We start from the raw sequence: 22,447 nt of genomic DNA on the forward strand, positions 1-22,447 counted from the left end.
AGGACGTTCAGGCTCTTATTTCCCATAAGCCTGTGGGTCCGTTTCCGGTGTCCTGAAGGTTTTTGGGCTCGGCGAGTTGAGGTGATCGCGTCGGAGGAAGTAATCAGCGCCGGGTCAGAACCGGCAGCGAGGGTGGGGGTGACTCCGGGAGGCGCCCGAGTTGAGGAGGCCCAGGTCGCGGACTGAGCATGTCGCGTTCGGAGCCTCCAGCCTGTGTGCGCGCGAGCGGCTGAGAAGGATGGGTGTGTGACAGCCGGCGTGGCCAGGCCGGGGTGTGTCTCCGTAATGGTGTTTGCGATTGGCAATGTGTGATGGGGTGATGAGGTGCGTGGCCTTGTGGTTTTGCTTTGGCCGTTTGTGCTCCAAGTTCCCTCTAGACTTTCTTTGGGCCTGCCAAAATTAAGTGACCGCAAGAGAAGGAGCCCTACGCGAAGCCCTAGAGTGAACGTTTCACGCAAGAAGGCATAGGTCCAGTCTTGGGATGAGCATTTTATATCCGCAGGTGTCCTCAGGACTTGCTCCTAGGAAGACGTGATGGGGAGGTCCCAGAGGTAAGATTCCTAGGAGGGGCGCGTCTAGGAACTCCTTCGGAGCCAGCTACCTGTTTCAGAGCCGCTGCAACCAGACCTCTGTCCCCAACAATTGCTGTCAACTCAGAGATAGAGTCCAGCCTTCCTTTCAATCCCATTTGATTTTGTGTGGATGGAGGCAGATATGGCTCTAGACAGCGTTTTGGTTTTCCGTTTTTGTTTCTGTTTTGTTTTTTTAAGTTAGGTCTGTGCTCCAAGAAATGTTGGTGTCTCATGGTTCTTTTTTGCCCCCTACTGCTGCCGGGTTTTTAAGAAGGACCCTGAGGAGGAGGAAAGAATTGCTGCATATTTTGAAATCAAGGTTCAGGTGAGTGTGTGTTTCTTTCTTTCTTTTTTTTTTTTTCCAGACAATTACTTTTGTTTTTAGATCATGGGAATATTTGCTTTCCTTGACCTGCAATATTACTGGTAGTGTCTATCCTGGGTTTTCCTTCTGGTGAATGACCCACCCTACTCATGTATCTCGCTTCTTAGTGACCCTCTATTGCCCCTATTCTCAATCAGTAGCTAGCTGTTCAAATGGCAAATTATTCAAATCCTTCAGTGCATTCTCCTTTTCTGAGTATGTGATGATGTAGAAATACACCTCCTAGAGATTAGTGTTAGAGTTTTATTTTAGGCTATGATTACTTGAGGAGGTTGGTATTTGAGTGGTATCATGTGCAAACTATTTTCTGTCTTCTCCACAGTCATGATTTTTAAATCAAGGCAAGGTAGAAGGATTGTTTCCGTTAATAAATGACAACGTTGTGAGGCTTTTAGGGTGTGGGAATGTGGTTGGTCTTTGAGCATAGGGGTTTGCAGTTTGCACCAACAAGGACAGAACCTTTCAGATAATCTTTAGGTAGAAATCTGTAACATTGCTAAACATGAGTTATTTCAGGTCCCACTTTGTGAGTGTTGTAGAAGCGGTACTGTGTTATGGCTAAGAGTAAGGCTCTGGACCTAGAGCATCTGTATTCAAATCCTGGCTCCACCTGTTACTAGCTCTGTGAGCTTAGGTGACTCAGGCTGTCTGTGTCATTATTAAGGCAAATTAAGGCAAAATAATGCCTACCTCATGGGGGTTATAAAGATACAAAATGAGTCAATGTGTGTGAAGTTCCTTACAACGGGGCCTGCCCCATGATACAGGCTTAGTGAATATTAAGATTTGCTGTCACATGGTGATTCTGGATCATTTCACATCAACTTTTTATGATTGAAACTTGAGAGAAACATGAAGATGATTGTGATGGGTGCTTGCAAGTTTAAGAAAGTGACCAGATGCTCAAATGGTCTAGTACAGGAAATCTTAACCTGAGGTCTTGTTCCGTTTATGAGCTGCCAGGTGATCGCAAACCCCTTGAAATTGAGGCAGAATTTTTGTAAATATTTGTAAATTTATTTTTTTAAGGGGGCAAAATGTCTATAATTTCATGAGATTGTCAAGTGTGCATGACCCAGAAAAGGTCTAGCTTCATTGGTCTGGAATTAAGATTTAATAGCTGGGAAGGAACTTTTACAAAATTAGCGTCCAGTGATATGGAAACAGTTAAGTAAATGGCAGTATATCCTGTAATGGAATAATGTGCACCTAATAAAAATTATGCCTATAAAGAATCAAAAGGAAAAATGTAAATAATAAAATATTAAGTACTAGTTGTAGTAATGAACAAAAGTCCCCAAGATTATGATGAGTTATATAAGAATCCCATTCAGTGAAAGAAAGTCTTGAAAGACATTTTTCAGGAATTGTATCCAAAATGTTTTTTAATTGACTCTTCAGTGAAGAAGTGGAGAGGTGTAGCCACACTTGTTGAGCATCTCTTCTGTACCAGATATTGTTCTGTTTATGTGCGTATATTTCCTTCCTCCGACTTTGAAGGTGACTTACATAATTGCTGTTCATTGTGGGGGAATTTTTTTTTTTTAAGATTATTTATTTATTTATTTATTTGAAAGAGACAGAGGCAGTGAGAGAGGGAGCACAAGCAGGGGGAGTACGAGAGGGAGAAGCAGGCTTCCCGCCAAGCAGGGAGCCCGATGTAGGGCTCGATCCCAGGACCCTGGGATCATGACCTGAGCCAAAGGCAGACACTTAACGACTGAGCCACCCAGGCGCCCCTTCTTTTTTTTTTTAAGATTTCTTTATTTTTGTGAAAGAGTGGCGGGGGCGAGCTTGAGCTGGGGGGAGGGGCAGAGGGAGAAGCAGACTCCCCGCTGAGCAGGGAGCCCGATGCAGGACTTGATCCCAAAGGCAGATGCTTAACCGACTAAGCCACCCAGGTGCCCATTACAGGGGAATCTTGACAGTGAAAGTGTCTCAGTGTCGTGGTGAGCTTACAGCTACAGACGTTCAACAGCTAGTAGGTGCACTTTGTTTCCGGCACGCTGATGTTCGGTGTTGGGTCTGTTTTTTCAGTTTTCTTAATGGCTGAAAGATGCCCCTTCCCGATCATTCAATTTTTTTTTTAAGATTTTATTTATTTATTTGAGAGAGAGCATGAGAGCGGGGAGGGTCAGAGGGAGAAGCAGACTCCCCGCTGAGCAGGGAGACCGATGCGGGACTCAATCCCAGAGCTCCAGGATCATGACCTGAGCTGAAGGCAGCCAACTGAGCCACCCAGGCACCCATCAATTTTTTACATTTGGGAATATCTTTGCATTTCTGATGATGAAATTAATATAGGTTTGTTGCAAAAAACGCAACAATCCAGGAAGCATATAGAGAAGGAAGTTAAAATTACATCCTCTAAAGTTAATCATTCTTAATACTTTGGTGTGTTTCTGTTTAAATTTTTTTGTGCGTGAGCCTATGTGTCTGGTTTTGTTTCTGCAGAATAAGATAACAGTAATTGGTGATACAATTGAGTTGAAGACTCTCTAGCTCTTATTTTGAAGAAGAAATCCAACCCAGATGTGGGTTTTATTTTAGTCTTGAATATGTAGAAAGAAGAGGGAAGTGTCAGTGATTTCTTATTTAAAAACCTGAAGTATTAACAACTTTTAGGCATATAGAAACACCATTTAAAAATTAGTTATAAGGGCGACAAAGACTTTCAGAATTAGATTATTTTAAAGGTTCCTTCCATAGAAAATAATGATAATTTTCCAGTGTATATGTTCTGTCTTATGAAAATCTATTTCATAGGGGCGCCTGGGTGGCTCAGTGGGTTAAGCGTCTGCCTTCGGCTCAGGTCATGATCCCTGGGTCCTGGGATCGAGTCCCGCATCGGGCTCCCTGCTCAGCAGGAAGCCTGCTTCTCCCTCTCCCTCTGCCACTTTTTCTCTCTATCAAATAAATAAATAAAAATCTTATTCCAGAAGGTAGAATAAGAAGGTTATGGTGATAAATATTCAAATAAACCACCAATTGCACAGAACAAGATCACATCTCTGGTTAATGTTCTCTTAACCAACTGAGCCACCCAGGCGCCCTCTGGTTAACGTTCTCTTGACATCTAATTGGGTAATATTTTCTGAGCCTGCTTTATGATGCTGAGTCCTATCTCTGTTTGCTGCTTCTGGGAGGAGGGGATATCTCCTGTATGTCTTTCTGAGACCCTGTTTTGCTTATGTTATTTGGGAAGAATAGCAAGCTCAAGGCTGGGCTGTGAAACTTTAACTTTGTAAGAAAATAGACCTGAAAAGTACAGATTTTATTATGAAAAAATGGAAAGGGGTGTTAACTTTCCTTAGAATAAGGGACAATAATCTTTTGCATCTTCAATAATGGCTAGTTGTTGTACACCTGCTGTTGTTATTTTTGTTGTTGTTGTTGTTTTAACTAATCTCTGCACCGAACGTGGGGCTCAAACTCATAACCCTGAGATCGAGAGCCACATGCTCCTGTGAAGGAGCCAGCCAGGCGCCCCTGTTGTACACCAGTATTTTTTGTGGATTTTCTCACATAATCTTCAATGCAGCCCTCTGTGGTAGACAATGTTCCTATTCGTCTTTTTTTTTTTTTTTTAAGATTTTTATTTATTTATTTAACAGAGATAGAGAGCACAAGTAGGCAGAGTGGTAGGCAGAGGGAGAGGGAGAAGCAGGCTCTCCGCCGAGCAAGGAGCCCCATGCGGGGCTCGATCCCAGGACCCTGGGATCATGACCTGAGCCGAAGGCAGACACTTAACTGACTGAGCCACCCAGGTGCCCACCTATTTGTCTTTTATTGGCAAGGAAATAGAAGTGTTGAGAAACTGGTCACTGTCAAGCCCAGATTCACATCTTGAAAGTCCAACACCAGAGTTTTTATCTTAATTTCAGATACACTTCCCACATTGTGTATACTTTACAATCCTGCCTGCCTCCCTAAGGAATTGATTACATGTGTTTTTCTTCATCAGTTAATATGGTCTAATACAATCAAACTAATGAGGACATAGCAGGCCACAATCTAGCAAATCATTTGCTTACTGTTAGGTAGTTTCTGATTCTTTATCATAAATGATTTTTGGTTGAATTTTTCTTTAATTTTATTATGTTATGTTAGTCACCATACAATACATCATTAGTTTTTGATGTGGTGATCCACGATCCATTGTTTTCATATAACACCCAGTGCTCCATGCAGTACGTGCCCTCCTTAATACCCATCACTGGGCTAACCAACCCCCCCGCCCTCTAAAACCCTGTTTGTTTCTCAGAGTCCATAGTCTCTCATGGCTCATCTCTCCCTCCAATTCCCCCCGCCATTTTTCCCTTCCTTCTCCTAATGTCCTTCCTGCTATTCCTTAGGTTCCACAAATAAGTGAAACCATATGATAATTGCTTTCTCCGCTTGACTTACTTCACTTAGCATAATCTCCTCCAGTCCCATCCATGTTGATGTAAAAGTTGGGTATTCATCCTTTCTGATGGCTGAGTAATATTCCATTGTATATACGGACCACATCTTCTTTATCCATTCATCTGTTGAAGGGCATCTCGGCTCTTTCCACAGTTTGGCTATTGTGGACATTGCTGCTATGAACATTGGGGTGCATATGGCCCTTCTTTTCACTACATCTGTGTCTTTGGGGTAAATACCCAGGAGTGCAATTGCTGGGTCATAGGGTAGCTCTATTTTTAATTTTTTGAGGAGCCTCCACACTCTTTTCCAAAGTGGCTGTACCAACTTGCATTCCCACCAACAGTGTAAGAGGGTTCCCCTTTCTCCACAACCTCTCCAACATTGGTTGTTTCTTGCCTTGTCAATTTTTACCATTCTAACTGGTGTAAGGTGGTATCTCAATATGGTTTTGATTTGAATTTCCCTGATGGCTAATGATGATGAACATTTTTTCATTTGTCTGTTAGCCATTTGTATGTCTCCTTTTGAGAAGTGTCTGTTCATGTCTTCTGCCCAGTTTTTTACTTGATTATTTGTTTTTTGGGTGTTGAGTTTGAGAAGATCTTTATAGATCTTGGATACCAGCCCTTTATCTGTAGTGTCTTTTTGCAAATATTTTCTCCCATTCTGTGGGTTGCCTCTTTGTTTTGTTGACTGTTTTCTTTGCTGTGCAGAAGCTTTTTATCTTGATCAAGTCCCAAAAGTTCATTTTTGCTTTTGTTTCACTAGCTTTTGGAGATGTATCTTGAAAGAAGTTGCTGTGGGTGATGTCAAACAGGTTACTGCCTATGTTCTTCTCTAGGATTTTGATGGATTCCTGTCTCACATTGAGATCTTTCATCCATTTTGAGTTTATTTTTGTGTATGGTGTTAGAGAATGGTCGAGTTTCATTCTTCTGCATGTGGCTGTCCAATTTTCCCAGCACCATTTATTGAAGAGACTTTTTTCCATTGCATGTTTTTTCCAGCTTTGTCAAAGATTATTTGACCATAGAGTTGAGGGTCCATATCTGGGTTCTCTATTCTGTTCCATTGGTCTATATGTCCTAAAATTTGTATGGAATCAGAAAAGACCCCGAATCGCCAAGGAAATTTTGAAAAAGAAAAACAAAGCCGGGGGCATCACGCTGCCCAATTTCAAGCTATATTACAAAGCTGTGATCAAGACAGCATGGTACTGGCACAAAATATTCTTTTTTTTTCTAAGATTTATTTTAGAGAGAGAGCATGAGGGGGAGGGCAGAGGGAGAGGGAGAGAGAATCTCCACACTCTGCTGAGTGTGGAGCCTGAGGTGGAGCTCAGCCCCATGACCATGAGATCATGACCTGAGCTGAAACCAAGAGTCAGACAATTAACCGACTGTGCCACCCAGGTGCCCCTGGGTGAATATTCGTGTATGTACATCTATACTTCTTTAACCGTTTAAGGATACGTTTCCATAAGGGAATTCTGCGTAAAAATTTGCCCCAATTTTAAGAGCCTGAGATAGTACTTGGGAGGTAATACAATAATTGAAAGACATGGTTGTTACCATTAAGACAAAGAAGACTAAATATACATAGGAATAACTAGGCTGCCAGCAACAAAGGCCAATAAGCAATTCAGGCAACCTGTCTTAGGAACTCATAGGAAGGTAATTATAGGAAATACTGTTGGGTCATGACCAGCTTTTTGGAGGCAAATGGAATTTGTCCTGAGTTTTATACCTTAGAGGTTTTATCCTACTAATGTTCATTGCTAAGTGAGACTGACAGAATCAGGTGATTCAGCAGTTATCGGTAGAGTATCGTCTAAAAAGACAGGTCAGATGCAAAATAAACCCATGTGTCAGAAGACGTGAAAAGAAACAGGCTTGCGATCTCATCAGTATATCCATGACATTTCTTGGGGAATTTTAGCCATTTTTTTCTAAGCAGGACATGAGTGTATATAGAAATTATATAGTTAGTATAATGCATGGCCCTTGTTACAACAACTCTACAAATACTTAAACAAAAAGAACATTATTACCACAATAAAAACTTTATTGTATATACGTGTATAACTTCCTAAACACTTTTTTCATCTATTGACATCTGATTGTCAATCTTTTCTATATTGATATACACATATACTTTATAAATATAATCACACTATACATCCTGTAGGCTGTATTTTTTCCTTTTTTTATGTTCAGTTAGCCAACATATAATACATCATTAGTTTTTGATGTAGTAAGCTATATATTCTATTGACAGTGTATCTTGATTATTTTCCCCAACTTAGCATAGTTTTATAGCATTTCATTGCATGGATGTTCTGAATGCATTAAGAGGTCAGCTTTTGGGGCTCAGGCAATTGTACATCCTGTCCACTCCTGTGTCTTGACCAACTTTCTTCAGCCCCAAGCCTGTGAAGGATGTTCTGGCTCAGACCATGTGCCTCTTTCTCAGCCCTGAGAAGTGGCGGTGGTAGGAGGAGGATCTGGTCTGGGCAGCACTCAGTAGTCCAACCTTCGGCCCATGTCAGCATCCCCAGAATTAGGCACTGCCAGGAACCTTCCCCCTGAAGGACATTTGGGTTTTAGGTGAGAGTTCAGCTTCCACAGATGGTTGTGGGGGTATGAAGGAGAAACAGGAATGGAAGAGATAAAAGTTTATGTTAGCTTACGTCAGGATGGGATCACTTAAGCACACCTAGTCTAAAGCTTTTTTTTTCCTTCCCCAGCTCTGGCTTTTCTGGATTCTGTGCTTCACCAGTCGAGGAACCCCATGGATTATTAATTAGTTCTTGCAGTTCTAGAACCATGACTGATGTAAGTTGTTATTTCTCTGTCCTTGAGATACTGTGATTTTTAGGTCATATGAATCTTCTCCTTAATTGTCCTAAAGCTTTCTGCATGACAGAACCCTAGTCCTGAACCTGCTTCTCAGTTCCTGTTCCAGTAAAGAACAGTGCCAAATAGCCCAGTGTCCTCACGTGCCTTTCCAATCAGTGTCATCATATCATTGAACACATCATCCAACATCTGTGTGCTCAGTCTTCTATCGAAAGCAGTGAAGGGATAGGAGTCTTTTGAGGGAAATGCTTGAGCTCCTGTCAAAGAATAACTCAAAGAAATATAATTAACAATTAGCACATTTGCACTCGTATACGAGGAAAACCAAGAGTAGATTGATTTCATCTATCAAGGCACAAACAGGATTTCTATAAGGGAAGGAGAAAAGAGAGAATGAAAGACTATAGACATTTTGAAAACAACAGTTACTTCTTTTTCAGATTAAGGTGCTGATTGGCAGGTATCTAGGAAGGAAACCAGTCAGGATATAATGCCCTTAGACAGCTGGATGGTCACCCAAGAGAACGCTTTCCGTTGCTTGTGCGTTCTCCAGAAGAGCTTTGGTGTTTACTTAGGACATATCCACAGCAGGCTGTCTTGGGTAGTGCCCTTTGTTATCACCTCTGTCTTTTTTCCACTAGGGCTGTACGAGTTCCCTTATCAGAATTTCTTATTCTTGTGTCAGGTCTGTGAGGTGATGATTCAGTGATGAGGGTCTCCTTTGACCACACAGGCAAACTTGGAACTTCTTCACAAACCTGAGTTTCCCAGAGAAGATGGAATTTGGGTTTTCTTGGGCCCAGCCTCAGTTTCTGTGAGGCTTTGCAAGGCTTTTAGGATGAGGGGCCTTGTGAGTGGGTCTTTCCAGGGAAAGTGGTTCCCTAATCGATGAATACCAGTGTTAAGTTCATTTGGTTATTGACTAGGATGCACAGATACTGGGTGATATCTGTGTCATATACATTGTGCCCTTTCAATGGCCTCCAACTCAGGAAGGAGGAAAAGTGTTAGGTGAGGGGTGGTTGATGGTAACAAGTAAGAAGGTGATCTGGATTTCTAAATACTGGATGATAATAGATTCCTAGAATGAAGAAAATAGAATTTTTGTCCAACCTAACTGTATAAATATAGTAGAGATATTAACCTCATGTATCTATATGATGACCTGAATTGCAGCCAATAAAAACATCTTATGTATTCATCATTATAAGAGAAAAGACTTACTATGTAATCTAACAGTGATTTACTTGAGGCTTTACAGTAATCCTTAATTTAATAGAAATCATTTTTCTCAAATAGAGATTTTATAGTGCATGTGGGAAAAAGTTTTATTTGTTTTTTTGTATTCCTTGAAAGTCGGTGCAGCAGGTCACATTAATGAAGAATTTATGAGGCAGGCACATAGCAGGTTGTGTGTATGTATACACACTCATCAACAGCCTTCCCCCACCCCCACTATTTGTATTTAATAGAAGAGAAACTGGGATTATTTTATAGATTACCAGACAGGTCTAGTTACTTCCCAATATCCTAGAAGTTTTTTTCTGTTGGAGCAAGATTCTTCTAGAACACGTAGACACTCTGCTTTAGCCATACAGATTTCTTTACTCTTCCCTACCTGTACATATCACAGGCTTTCAGCCTACTTGATTGTTATATTTTCCTCTTCTTGCAGTTTATCCTTCACAATCCTTTTTTTCTCCTCTTGGAAATATTTTCTTAAATCCTGAAATTTCTTAAATTTCACAAGTAATGTATGGGTTTTTGGTTTTAGGGCTTGGTGACTTTCAGGGATGTGGCCATCGACTTCTCTCAGGAGGAGTGGGAGTGCCTGGACCCTGCTCAGAGGGACTTGTACGTGGATGTGATGTTGGAGAACTATAGTAACTTGGTCTCATTGGGTAAGGTCATCTGCCTGAAATATTTTAGTCTTTCTCTGCACCATTGGCTTTTGCTATGGGAATGATAGGGCTGTCTTTGAAGAAACCAGGTGAATCTCTTCTCCCTGTGCTCAAAGGCATGTTTTGATATTTGTTGGATTAGAAATGGGTTCATCGAGCTCCTTCCTCTTCCCATACCTTCACACCTTCCTCTGGCTTTTCCTGCAGTGGCCTCTCTTCTTTAATTACTAAGGAGCTGGATTTGCATTATGGGGCATTTAATTCATAACCATTGTCAAAGAAACCAGGTTTCACACTGTGTTTAACTTTAGCATATCTAGAGATGATCTGTGACTTGCTAGTCAAAGTGTGGTTGTTTTGAGAAACCGTAGGAAGACCAGAGCAGAGTTAGTGAAGGAGATGACACCAGGAAGTTAGTGAAGGAGCTAGATAAGGCCCAGGTGATAGGCAGTTTTGTTGGTTTGGAGGAGGAATGTGGATTGTTTTCTCAGTGATTAGAAGCCTTCATTTGGTTTATGTGGGATTTTAGCTTTTTTTATTGTTAAGTATTACATACTTTTTTAAAAAAGATTTTGTGTATTTATTTGAGAGAGAGAGAGAACGAGCATGAGGGGAGGGGGAAGGGTCAGAGGGAGAAGCAGACTCCCCCCTGAGCAGGGAGCCCTATGTGGGACTCCAGGATCACGACCTGAGCGGAAGGCAGTTGCCTAACCAACTGAGCCACCCAGGCGCCTGTTAAGTATTACATACTTAACATCAGCTTCTTCTGGGGCTTGTTAGGTCCTACCGTAGACCCTCAGAAGAGAGTCTGCAGTTACACAAGATCCCCAGGTGATTGTTATACACATTAAAGAAACATTGCTCTTTGTTATTTTTTGACCAAAATGCGGGGAGTACAGCTAGAAACAGGGTCTTGATGTACTGTGACTTTGCAAAGAGCCTCTCCATTTTATGTAGAGGAGGATTGGATAAACAGAATTCGTTTTATACTAAGTGAACAAATTGCTTTTCAACATATTTGAGGTTAAAAGTTGCAATCTGAACTTTGCATTTTACAAAGTTAAATTCAACACTGAGTTAAATATTAAAAATGTCTCATGAAACTTCTTTTTCTGTTAGCAAAATAACAACAGTAATAATACTAATCCTAATACTTAACACTGTGCTTACTATAAACCAGGCTGTGTTTTAAGCAGAGCAAATACTTTAGCTTATTTAACTTTAACAACATCCCTATGAGGCAGGTAACGTTTTTGTCAAACCCTTTTTATAGATGAGAATACAGACACACATACATTGTAAGTGACTTCCCAGGGTCACACAGCTAGTGGGAGAAGTAGCAGCAACTGAGCCTGTAAGGAGGTCTGGCTCATGAGTCTGTGTTTTCAACCACTGTTTTCTATTTGCTCCAAAGAGAAGGCGCCTGAATGAATCTACAAGATCATTTTCCTACTGATGTGATCTCATGCTTTTCATTTCCATCATACTTCTCTTCTGTGAAGTCTTTATCAATATTATTTTTACTTTTTATTGCAAATTTAACCAAATGTTTTGAGCTCATCATTAAAAAAAAAAGTCTATACCATTTAGCATTTCTTTTCTTGCAAGCAGACACTCCATTTCTCAGTTGGATGTGACATTATGGGAGCAAGGACAAGAGTCCTGGATGGTTGTGAGGGGAGGGCCAAGAAGTTGGAACCCAGGAAGGCAAAGGCAGGAGGGAACCATCACTGCAGGGAACCAACCTCACAGGTCACACAGGAGGAGAAGAAACAGGTGGGATGGTGTTTGGAAAACTCCCTACGAAGGACCAAGGCCTCTGGAGGGAGGAAACTGAGATCTCATTTTGGGCTGCCAAACAAACTTTCATCTGATCTCATTTCTTACTCTTTGATTTTCTTCTCGTATTACCTTCCCATTTCAGCAAGGAAGGCATTCTCTTTTGTTTCTGGTGCAACCATTCTACTTCTATGTCGGATTCAGCTGCTTTCCAGCTCTTTCACATTTCTGCATGTGTATGAATGAATAAATGCATTCATTCATAAGTTATGCAAGTATTTTGACTGCCTGCTTCTGGCCAGGCATTGTACTGGGCACTGTCAATACAGTCATGTGCAACATTGATAACTTGCCCATTCTCAAATGCAGTTTTATGTAGTCAGAAAGAAACTGAAAATAAGTTAGTAAATAAGTACATAAATAATGTCATATAATGAAACATATTGGTTAAAGAAGGTAAAGAGCATAAGAGAATAGAAAATGATAGAAATTGACAGGCCTAAGTTAGATAAGATGGTCAGGGAAAGCTTTCTTGAATAGAAACATGAAAACTGGGATCAAATTTTATGACTATTTGGGGGAGGAATATATCTGTCACAGTGAACAGTAAATGCAAAGGCTCAGTGGTTGCAAAGAAACTGTTGGAATTGTAAGAAGGACAGGGCAGAGTTAGTAAAGGATCGTAAAGAAATTAGGTTGGTGATGGGTGGCTTAGTCAGTTGGGCGTCTGCCTTCGGCTCAGGTCGTAATCCCAGGGTCCTGGGATCGAGCCCCGCGTCGGACTCCCTGCTCGGCGGGAAGCCTGCTTCTCCCTCTCTCACTCCCCTGCTTGTGTTCCCTCTCTCGCTGTGTCTCTCTGTCAAATAAATAAATAAAATCTTAAAAAAAAAAAAAGAAATTAGGTTGGTAACATAGGTGAGGGCTCAGTAATACAGTTTTTTTGTTGTTGTTTTAGGGTTTTGGGTTATGTAGCCTTTCAGTCTGAAAGAGTTCATACATCTTTCCTTGACTTGAATTCCTAGCTGCTTTTGAAGATTATAGGCCAGTTATTTTGTAGAGTGTCCCTCATTTGCGTTTGTCTGCACTTTTCTTCATGATTAGACTTAGATTTATGTATCTTTGGCAGTAATATCACAGAATTGATGCTGTGTTCTTGCATTCTGTCAGGTAATACAAATGGTTTGTCATTACTGATGATACTTTGAGCACTTGATTAGGTTAGTGTCTGCGGGCTTCCTCTTTGTAAAAAAAATTTTTTTTAAAAGATTTATTTATTTATTTATTTGACAGAGAGAGAGACAGAGAGAGAGAGAGAGCACAAGTAGGCAGAGCAGCAGGCAGAGAGAGAGAGGGAGAAGCAGGCTCTCCACTGAGCAGGGACCCTGACGTGGGGCCCAATCCCAGAACCCTGGGATCATGACCTGCGCCAAAGGCAGACTCCTAACCAACTGAGCCACCCAGGGGCCCCTCCTCCTTGTAAAATTAATAATTTTTCCTTTAATGGGTATTTTTTGAGGAGGAACTTGGAAACTATTAAATGTATCCCTCCAAATTTTCAATTTATTCATATATTTGATCTTTAGTTGGTGGGTTGTAAGCTCTTCTTATTTATTTTGAAGTTCAAAATATTTGAGCTTGTCCCAGATTTGATCTATGGGAACCCTCTCCTGAGGCTTCTGTGTCCTTTGGCACAACTCTGTTACTCATTGAGCATCTCCTTATCTTTTGACACAACAGCATGTTGGCTCATCTTGTACTTACCCTGCTCCAGTCCTAAAGTCAACCATTTCTTCAAGGTGTCCTGGTTCCTTTTAGTCGAGAATGGTAGTTAGAAGCCAATATTTTCATACTAGGGTTGCTCATTGCTGTTGGGAGATGGGTGCTCCCAGGTCTCTGAGTGGTCAGAGCTAGGGAATATACTTATATACATACATACGTGTGTACACACACATTTACATCTGTGTATTGAAAACCATGAGATGACACCCACCTCCCCTCCAGCAACCCTCAGTTTGTTTCTTATAGTTAGCGTCTCTTATCGGTCACCTCCCCCTCTGTTTTTATCTTATTTTATTTTTCCTTCCCTTCCTCTATGTTTATCTGTTTTGTTTCTTAAATTCCACATATGAGTGAAATCATGTGGTATTTGTCTTTTTCTGACTATTTCACTTAGCATATTATCCTCTAGTTCCATCCATGTCATTGGAAATGGCAAGATTACATTCTTTTTGTAGGCTGTGTAATATTTCATTGTGTGTGTGTGTGTGTGTGTGTGTGTGTGTGTGTGTGTACACACATACGCCACATCTTCTTTATCCATTCATCTGTCAATGGACACTGGGCTCTTCCCATATTTTGGTTATTATGGACATTGCTACTATAAACATTGGGGTGTATGTGCCCCTTCAAATCACTATGTTTGTATCCTTTGGATAAATACCTAGTAGCGCAATTGGTGGGTCATAGTGTAGTTCTGTTTTTAACTTTTTGAGGAAACTCCATACTGTTTTCCAGAGTGGCTGCACCAGTTTGCATTCCTACCAACTTACTTTCTATATTTCTAACTCCCTTCTCTGACAGTGAAAAATTTGGCTTCCATTTTCCTTAATATGTTTTTTGCTCAAACGCTCTGTATGTAGCCAATCTTCCATTACCAGTACCACCACTTTGATCATGTGATTGACCTTCTCATCCTCCTTGGGCTGTGACCTCCATGCCAGGTCACAGACACTTGTCTTTAACCTTCTTGCACATGGGACAACTCTTTTATACTGACACCCTCCTCACAGAGGGTAACAGTAGTGGTTGACTTTCAGTTTCCTACTCTGGGCTTCATTTTATTAAGTCTTGACCCTTGAGTATGCATTTTAAAAAATATTCATTGTGGTGAAATGGGAAGTATTCATTAAGCTCTTCTGTTGTATACCTAAAGTGTGATGGTTGCCTTGAGGAAAACCAGTTTTGCAGTTGTTTGAATTGTGAGTCAAACTAGGTGTCCTTTCCCCAGAATACCACTTTGTTCTTGAAAGAATGCCCAACAGACAAACTTTTATTGTTCAGACTTAGGTAGTTGGAAAAATGTTCTTATAAGCACGCCTTTGAAGACAAATAACAGTATTTGTTGCCAATGATTAATTCAGACTTTCAAGTAAAAATTAGAATTGTGTGAAACAGCTACCATTTTGAGCTTTAAAACTTCCCAACACATAAACATTTTTTTGATGCAATAGATGGTAATATTAACATATGATTTTTAATATATTGTGTAATGAAATATGTCAACATTTCAAAGATCTGCATAACTCAGTGAACCACTATTTTTCATATGACCAGTGCATGATATTACAAAATTATGCCTGGATAAAAGATCATTCATAGTGCAGTGGATTTTAAGGTAACATAATATGAAAAGTTCACGGGTATAGTTGGATATTTCACATTGCAGCTAACCTTTGAGAGACTATCCCTTCTCAAGTTTTACTACACTATCAAAGAGTAACATATTTATAGTATCAAAAAATAACAATTACATATATGTGGGAGGCTAGATTTTCTTCATATACTTCAATCAGAATAGCGTATTGCCACAGAGTGAATACAGAAGCAGATATGAGAATCCAGTTCTCTTCTATTAAGCCATATATTAAAGAGATTCACAAAAAATTAAAATAATACTTATTTTTTGTTATTTTGGGAAATATAATTTTCACAAATCTGTTATTTGTGTTAACAGGCAATGATTTATTATTTTCAAGTGAATTAATAAATATCTTTAATTTCTCAGTTTTAATTTCTAATATGGTATATCAAAAACTATAACTCACACAAAAGTTCTTTTTAGTCCTCAATAATTTTTTAATATTTAAAAAGAAGTTAAAACTATATTCCTTTACTAGCATTGTTAAGCCTTACTTACCAAGTAATTATAATACAAGTTCTTGCATGGCAATTCAGATTGGTTGAGCTAAATTCAAGTTTACTGAACTATTTATTGATGCTAGACTGCACAAAAGTGCACTCCTTTTAGTTTACATTTGACCATCTCAAAGTAGTTGTAATATTAGATTGGTCAGTTTAAATACCTTGGCTTCCTTTTGGATATACACACGGTCCTTATACCCAAATGTTAATATATACAAAGCAATAAGACATTGTTAAGTAAAACAATAGTTACTGTAGTTTAGCTATGACCAACTGGCCGTGACTAAAATTACTTCCCACAGATACATCCACAGTACTTCTCTACCCTTTAGTAAATCAACTAAAATGTTGTAAAATCACCATTAGATAAAAATACTAACCTTATGTATTTTGTATTTAAAATAAATTTATGCATGAGCAAGCAAAGAATTCATCAATAATTTTTAAGAATATAAGGATTCTGAAACCAACAAGTTTGAGAACTACTGCTCCAGATGATGGGTCTTTCTTTTTTTTTTTTTTTTTAAGATTTTATTTATTTATTTGACACAGACACAGCGAGAGGGGGAACACAAGCAGGGGGAGTCGGAGAGGGAGAAGCAGGCTTCCCGCAGAGCAGGGATCCCGATGCAGGACTCGATCCCAGGACCCTGGGATCATGACCTGAGCCGAAGGCAGACGCTTAACGACTGAGCCACCCAGGCGCCCCTGATGTGTCTTCAATACATGGTCTCTGTGAGGACTCAGATGAATGCCTTTTTTTTTTTTAATAAATTTTATTTATTTATTTGACAGAGAAGGAACACAAGCAGGGGGAGTGGGAGAGGGAGAAGCAGAATTCCCGCGGAGCAGGGAGCCCGATGCGGGGCTCGATCCCAGGACCCTGGGACCATGACCTGAGCCGAAGGCAGACGCCCAACAACTGAGCCACCCAGGCGTCCCCAGATGAATGCCTTTTTCCACTCAGGCTGTGTTACTCCAACTACCTTGTGGAGAGTCACTGTATAGATACATAAATTAATATTTGGTTATAGATCCAAGGGAGGGAATCCCTGCATAGATTTCTGGGACTCTGTTACATGGCTCCTTTATTTACTTAACCTTGAACTACAAATTCCAGCTACCTTAGCAGCCCTGAACTCAGATCCTTTGCCCAGTGAGACAACTGCTCTCTATTTGGAGAGCATTTCCCTGTATCTTGTTTTGGAGGATGCAACCAGGCATAAAGGGTGAATATAAAGTTCTCCTGATAATCTTCTCTAAAAGTTTCTCAGCCCTCTGTCTAGTATCCTATTTTATAGCTTTTGGTTGTTTGTGGTTTGAGAGTTAAGTCTAATACCGGATTTTTCTTCACAGCTGGGGCTGGAAATCTCTCACCTTCATTTTGAAGAAATTTTTTGCTTTATATAAAACTCTAGATTTTCTAGCTTTCTTCCTTCAGCCATTGAAGATATCATTCCATTGTCTGGTAGCTTCCATGGTTACAGATGTGAAGTCAGTGGTAATGTTTAGTTGTTCCCCTAACTTTAATGTCCCCCCTTCCCCGCCTCCTTTTACTATTTTTACTTTATCTTCAGTTTTCAACTGTTTGATTATGTTCTCAATTGTTGCTTTTCTTTGTATTTATCCTGCTTGCAGTTTGCCTATTCATACATTTCGAGAACATTTCAACAATCTTTTCAAGTACTTACTTGGTTTTGTCCTCTTTCTAGAATGCTGTTGCCTGAAGTTGGATTGTTTGATATTGTTGCACAGATCTGACACTGTTCTTTTTTTTTTCCCCTTCTTTTTTCTCTTTGTGCTTCTGTTTGGGTTTTTTAGTTGTAGAATTTCCGTTTTACAATTTTAGAGTTTCCATTTCTTTGCTGAAATTTCCCGGCTGCTCACTGTCCATCTTTTCTTCTAGAATCTATAAAATACAATTGATTGGCCTTGCCTGTTGATTCTAATATCTGTGTCATCTGTTCTTTGTCTCTTTGATGGGTTTTTTTGGGGGGGGGTGATTATATATTGTACTTTCCCTGTTCCTCACCTACCTCATAATTTTTTATTATGTGCCAGACATTTTGAAGAACAGTAAAGAATAGATGGTTCCCTGCCCATAAAAGTATATGCTCCTTTCTCAGTTATTTAGGGTGAGGGGATGATAACTCAGATCCCACCAAGCATGGAGCTGAGCTGGGACTGAATCATAGCTTTTATTAGTTTCAGTTTATTTCTGGCTTCAAATTAGATGTAAAAATCTTTCTTTGCCATAAACTTCCCACATGACCATGTGCTTATCTCTTTGATTGTATCAGGATTTGAGTGAAGTGGAGGTTGTATTACAGTTTTAGTTGGTTTTGTTTCACATGTTTCATCTCCAGTAGAGCCTTGGAACTTAGTAACTGCTTGGCTTGCAGAATTTTGTCTGCTTTCTATCCCAACACCAATCACTCAGTAAAATCCCTGTGAAGAAGTATTATGTAGTTTAATGTTTTATTTTATTTTGTTTTGTTTAAGTATAGTTGACCTACAATATTAGTTTCAGGTGTGCTAGATTTTGTTTTTGAGTTTGGGGATTTTCTAGATTCGAGTTCATCATGCCAGCCTACACAATCGTTAAAAGTTCAGCTGAACCACACTTGGGCACATAAGGGCTTGATTGATGGAAGGGCACATTTGGTTCAAGGGGTCATCCATATGGGGAGATAAGGAACTTGTTAAAGTGATCTTTGTGGAATCCTCCAGAAAGCTGTTAGATCAGAGCATTAAGATCATAAAAGCTGAAAAGTCAAAGCTGAGATTGTTGTTCAACAGGGTAGAGACATGATGCTTAGCAGTGAGCTTAATAAATCTCCCAATTCACTTATGGGTATTATTTCCAATTTGTCTTGTATTTCTCTGTTGAGGTTTTTTTTTTTTTTTTTCCTGGTAAAATTTTCTGGGAAAGGAAATAAAATCTGTGGTTTTCTTGTTTTCTTTCAGATTTGGAGTCAACATATGAGACCAAAAATACAATTTCAGAAAAAGACATTTTTGAAATAAATTTTTCCCAATGGGAGATGAAGGAAAGAAGTAAAACTCTTGGCCTTGAGGCATCCATTTTCGAAAATAATTCTAAGTGCAAAAGCAAATTTGAGGGACCACAGGGACATCAAGAGGGATACTTTAGTCAAATGATAATTAGCTATGGAAAAATGCCCACTTATAGAAAAAGTAAATCTTTTAGTGCACATCAAAGAATTCATAATAGAGAGAAACGCTATGTTTGTAAGGAATGTGGGAAGGCGTGTAGTCATGGCTCAAAACTTGTTCAACATGAGCGAACTCATACAGCTGAAAAACACTTTGAATGTAAAGAATGTGGGAAGGACTTTTTTAGTGCCTATCAGCTCACTGTGCATCAGAGATTTCATACTGGTGAGAAACCCTACGGATGTAAGGAATGTGGGAAGACCTTTAGTTGGGGATCTAGTCTTGTTAAACATGAAAGAATCCATACTGGTGAGAAACCCTATGAATGTAAAGAATGTGGCAAGGCCTTCAGTCGTGGCTATCACCTCACTCAACATCAGAAAATTCATATTGGTGTGAAATCTTACGAATGTAAGGAATGTGGGAAGGCCTTTTTTTGGGGCTCAAGCCTTGCTAAACATGAGATAATTCATACAGGTGAGAAACCTTATAAATGTAAAGAATGTGGGAAGGCCTTCAGTCGTGGCTATCAACTTACTCAACATCAAAAAATCCATACTGGCAAGAAGCCTTATGAATGTAAAGTATGTGGAAAGGCTTTTTGCTGGGGTTATCAGCTTACTCGACATCAGATATTTCATACTGGCAAGAAACCCTATGAATGTAAGGAATGTGGGAAGACCTTTAATTGTGGCTCAAGTCTTGTTCAACATGAGAGAATCCATACTGGTGAGAAACCCTATGAATGTAAAGAATGTGGGAAGGCCTTCAGTCGTGGCTATCACCTCACTCAACATCAGAAAATCCATACTGGTGAGAAACCTTTTGAATGTAAGGAGTGTGGGAAGGCCTTTAGTTGGGGTTCAAGCCTTGTTAAACATGAGAGAGTCCATACTGGTGAGAAATCCTATGAATGTAAAGAATGTGGGAAGGCCTTCGGTAGTGGCTATCAACTTACTCGACATCAGATATTTCATACTGGCGAGAAACCCTATGAATGTAAAGAATGTGGGAAGGCCTTTAATTGTGGCTCAAGTCTTGTTCAACATGAGAGAATCCATACTGGTGAGAAACCCTATGAATGTAAAGAATGTGGGAAGGCCTTCAGTCGTGGCTATCACCTCACTCAACATCAGAAAATCCACACTGGTGAGAAACCTTTTAAATGTAAGGAATGTGGGAAGGCCTTTAGTTGGGGTTCAAGCCTTGTTAAACATGAGAGAATCCATACTGGTGGGAAATCCTATGAATGTAAAGAATGTGGGAAGGCCTTTGGTAGTGGCTATCAGCTTAGTGTTCATCAGAGATTTCATACTGGTGAGAACCCTTATCAGTGTACGGAATTTGGGAAGACCTTTGTTTATGACTCAAACCTTGTTCAACATGAGAGAACTCCTAGTAATGATAAGCCTTATGAATATAAAGGTTGTGGGGAAGCCTTTATATGGACAACTTATTCAAATGAGACAGTTGATACTGGTGAAACTTTATGATTGAAGAGATGAAAGAAAATTTTTTATGTGTATAAACAACGTGAGGAATCTTGAGAAAGCTTATGAATGTAGGGAATGTGCAAAAGCCTTATCTGTGTGTGGACAATTTACTTGATATCAGAAAATTCATACTAGTGAGAAATACTTTGAATATAAGGAATATGAAAAGGCCCTTAGAATTTTATACAATTTTATTGAATATCAGTTTATACTGATGTGAAATCATTTAAATGTAAGATGTGTGAAGATCTTTATTCATGGCACAAAAGTCTGGTAAACATTGGGGAATTTGTACTCATTAGAAACACTTTAAGGAATGTAGAAAGAACGAAAACCTAATTCAGTTTTTGCTGTGTGCATTAGAGAACTCATACTGCTGTGAAATTTTATGAATTTAAGGAATGTGATAAATATCTTAGGCTATATCATAGAATGAATGCAAATGAGAAACCCTTTAAATTGGGATGTAGGAAGGCCTTTAGACAAGAACTACTAAAACTGTTGTCTAGAGACTTGTGCCAGTCCACAAAATTGTTACCTGTCCATCATGAGATGAATGTGGAAAATAAGAGTAAGTGTTGGGAAACTTATAGCAATTTCATATTGCCATAACATTATTATTGTGTTTATAAAAATATCAATCAGCTCATGAATGATTAGAATTTAAAAAGTTTGCCCTTTCCAAGAAATAATTTGAGAGACAACATTCAGTTTTAGAAACATGAGACAAGTCACAATATAATTTAATTAGAATAAATGCTTCACTTGTCACCTCTGTGATTAGAATAGCAGAATATTCACACTAAAGGAAGATTTGACTAATGTGTGAGTCACAACTTCCTTATGCCTATAATAGCATAATTTATAATAAGTAGTGTTCATTTAATGAAGGTATAGAAGCCTGCTGACACTATTCAACCTTTGTTAAACTCCAGTGAATTCATCCTAGAGAATAACCTTGTCAATGTAACAAATATAGGAAATCTCTCACACATGGCACAAACCATACTTAACTGTCCTCACCATTCCACCTTCTTACTACCTATGGGATGTTGGGAAAAATGCTTATCTCCTTTGGGCATCGTCTTTAAAATGTTGGTGATGGTAACTAATAGTCCTGTTTCAGAGATTGCATGGATTTAGTATGCATCAGATCCTTGGAAGAGTTATCTTATATGTATCCTATGCTCAATACATGTTTGCTATTGTTCTTAATATCTTCATCATTAGTATTACTAGTAGCGAATTCTTATGAAAAGAATGCTCATTGGTGTAATGGATTTAGAAGAGCTTCCATAACCACTCATCCATTTGAATTTGATAGTTCTCATTATGGATAAAATCTAGAGAAACACAAACTTGAGAGGATTTTTATTCAGAGTTTATCCCTTAAGCTGCATAAAAAATGAAGGCTGAAAAAAAATGTGGACTTAGTGTTAAAGATGTTGGGAATATACCTATTGAAGAACCAGGGAGAGGTGTGAAACAATTTGCCTGTGATGAATAAAAACAGAGAAGTAGCCAGTGATTAAGATTCTCTGCTCACATTTTGACATAAATTACAAATTAAAAAAACAAAAAATTGTCCGTTTGGGAATTCTTTCCCCAAATTTTATTATTACAAATTTCAGACACTTAGAAAAATTTAAAGAACAGTATAATAAACATCCATGTACTCTATTTAGAATCAATAATTATTAACATTTGATCATATTTGCTTTCTTTCTGAAATTATAGGTATGTATGTGTACGTATACTTACCATTATCTTATGACATAGAAGTGATACTTAATTCCTGAATATAGTAGCATGCATCTTTTAAGAATAAGAACAGCCTTTAATACCATGGTCACACAAGAAAATTATCAGTAATTCTGTAATATTCTTTTATATTCACTTCATATGTCCCAATACTCCCAAGGTATCCTATTGCTATTTATTTTCTTTTTTT

General features: G+C 39.1%; 1 protein-coding gene across 1 annotated transcript; it reads left to right on the forward strand.

Moving 5' to 3' along the window:
- Positions 1-18: 18 nt before the first annotated feature.
- On the forward strand, positions 19-22,447 carry ZNF283 (zinc finger protein 283). Its single transcript, XM_027618699.2, has 5 exons — positions 19-551; positions 844-897; positions 8,114-8,201; positions 10,000-10,126; positions 18,794-22,447. The coding sequence occupies exons 1-5, from the start codon at positions 535-537 to the stop codon at positions 20,494-20,496; spliced, it is 1,989 nt and encodes a 662-aa protein (XP_027474500.1). The 5' UTR covers positions 19-534; the 3' UTR covers positions 20,497-22,447.

The sequence above is a fragment of the Zalophus californianus genome, chromosome 17 (genome assembly GCF_009762305.2).
Source record: "Zalophus californianus isolate mZalCal1 chromosome 17, mZalCal1.pri.v2, whole genome shotgun sequence".
In the NCBI taxonomy this organism is placed as follows: domain Eukaryota; kingdom Metazoa; phylum Chordata; class Mammalia; order Carnivora; family Otariidae; genus Zalophus; species Zalophus californianus.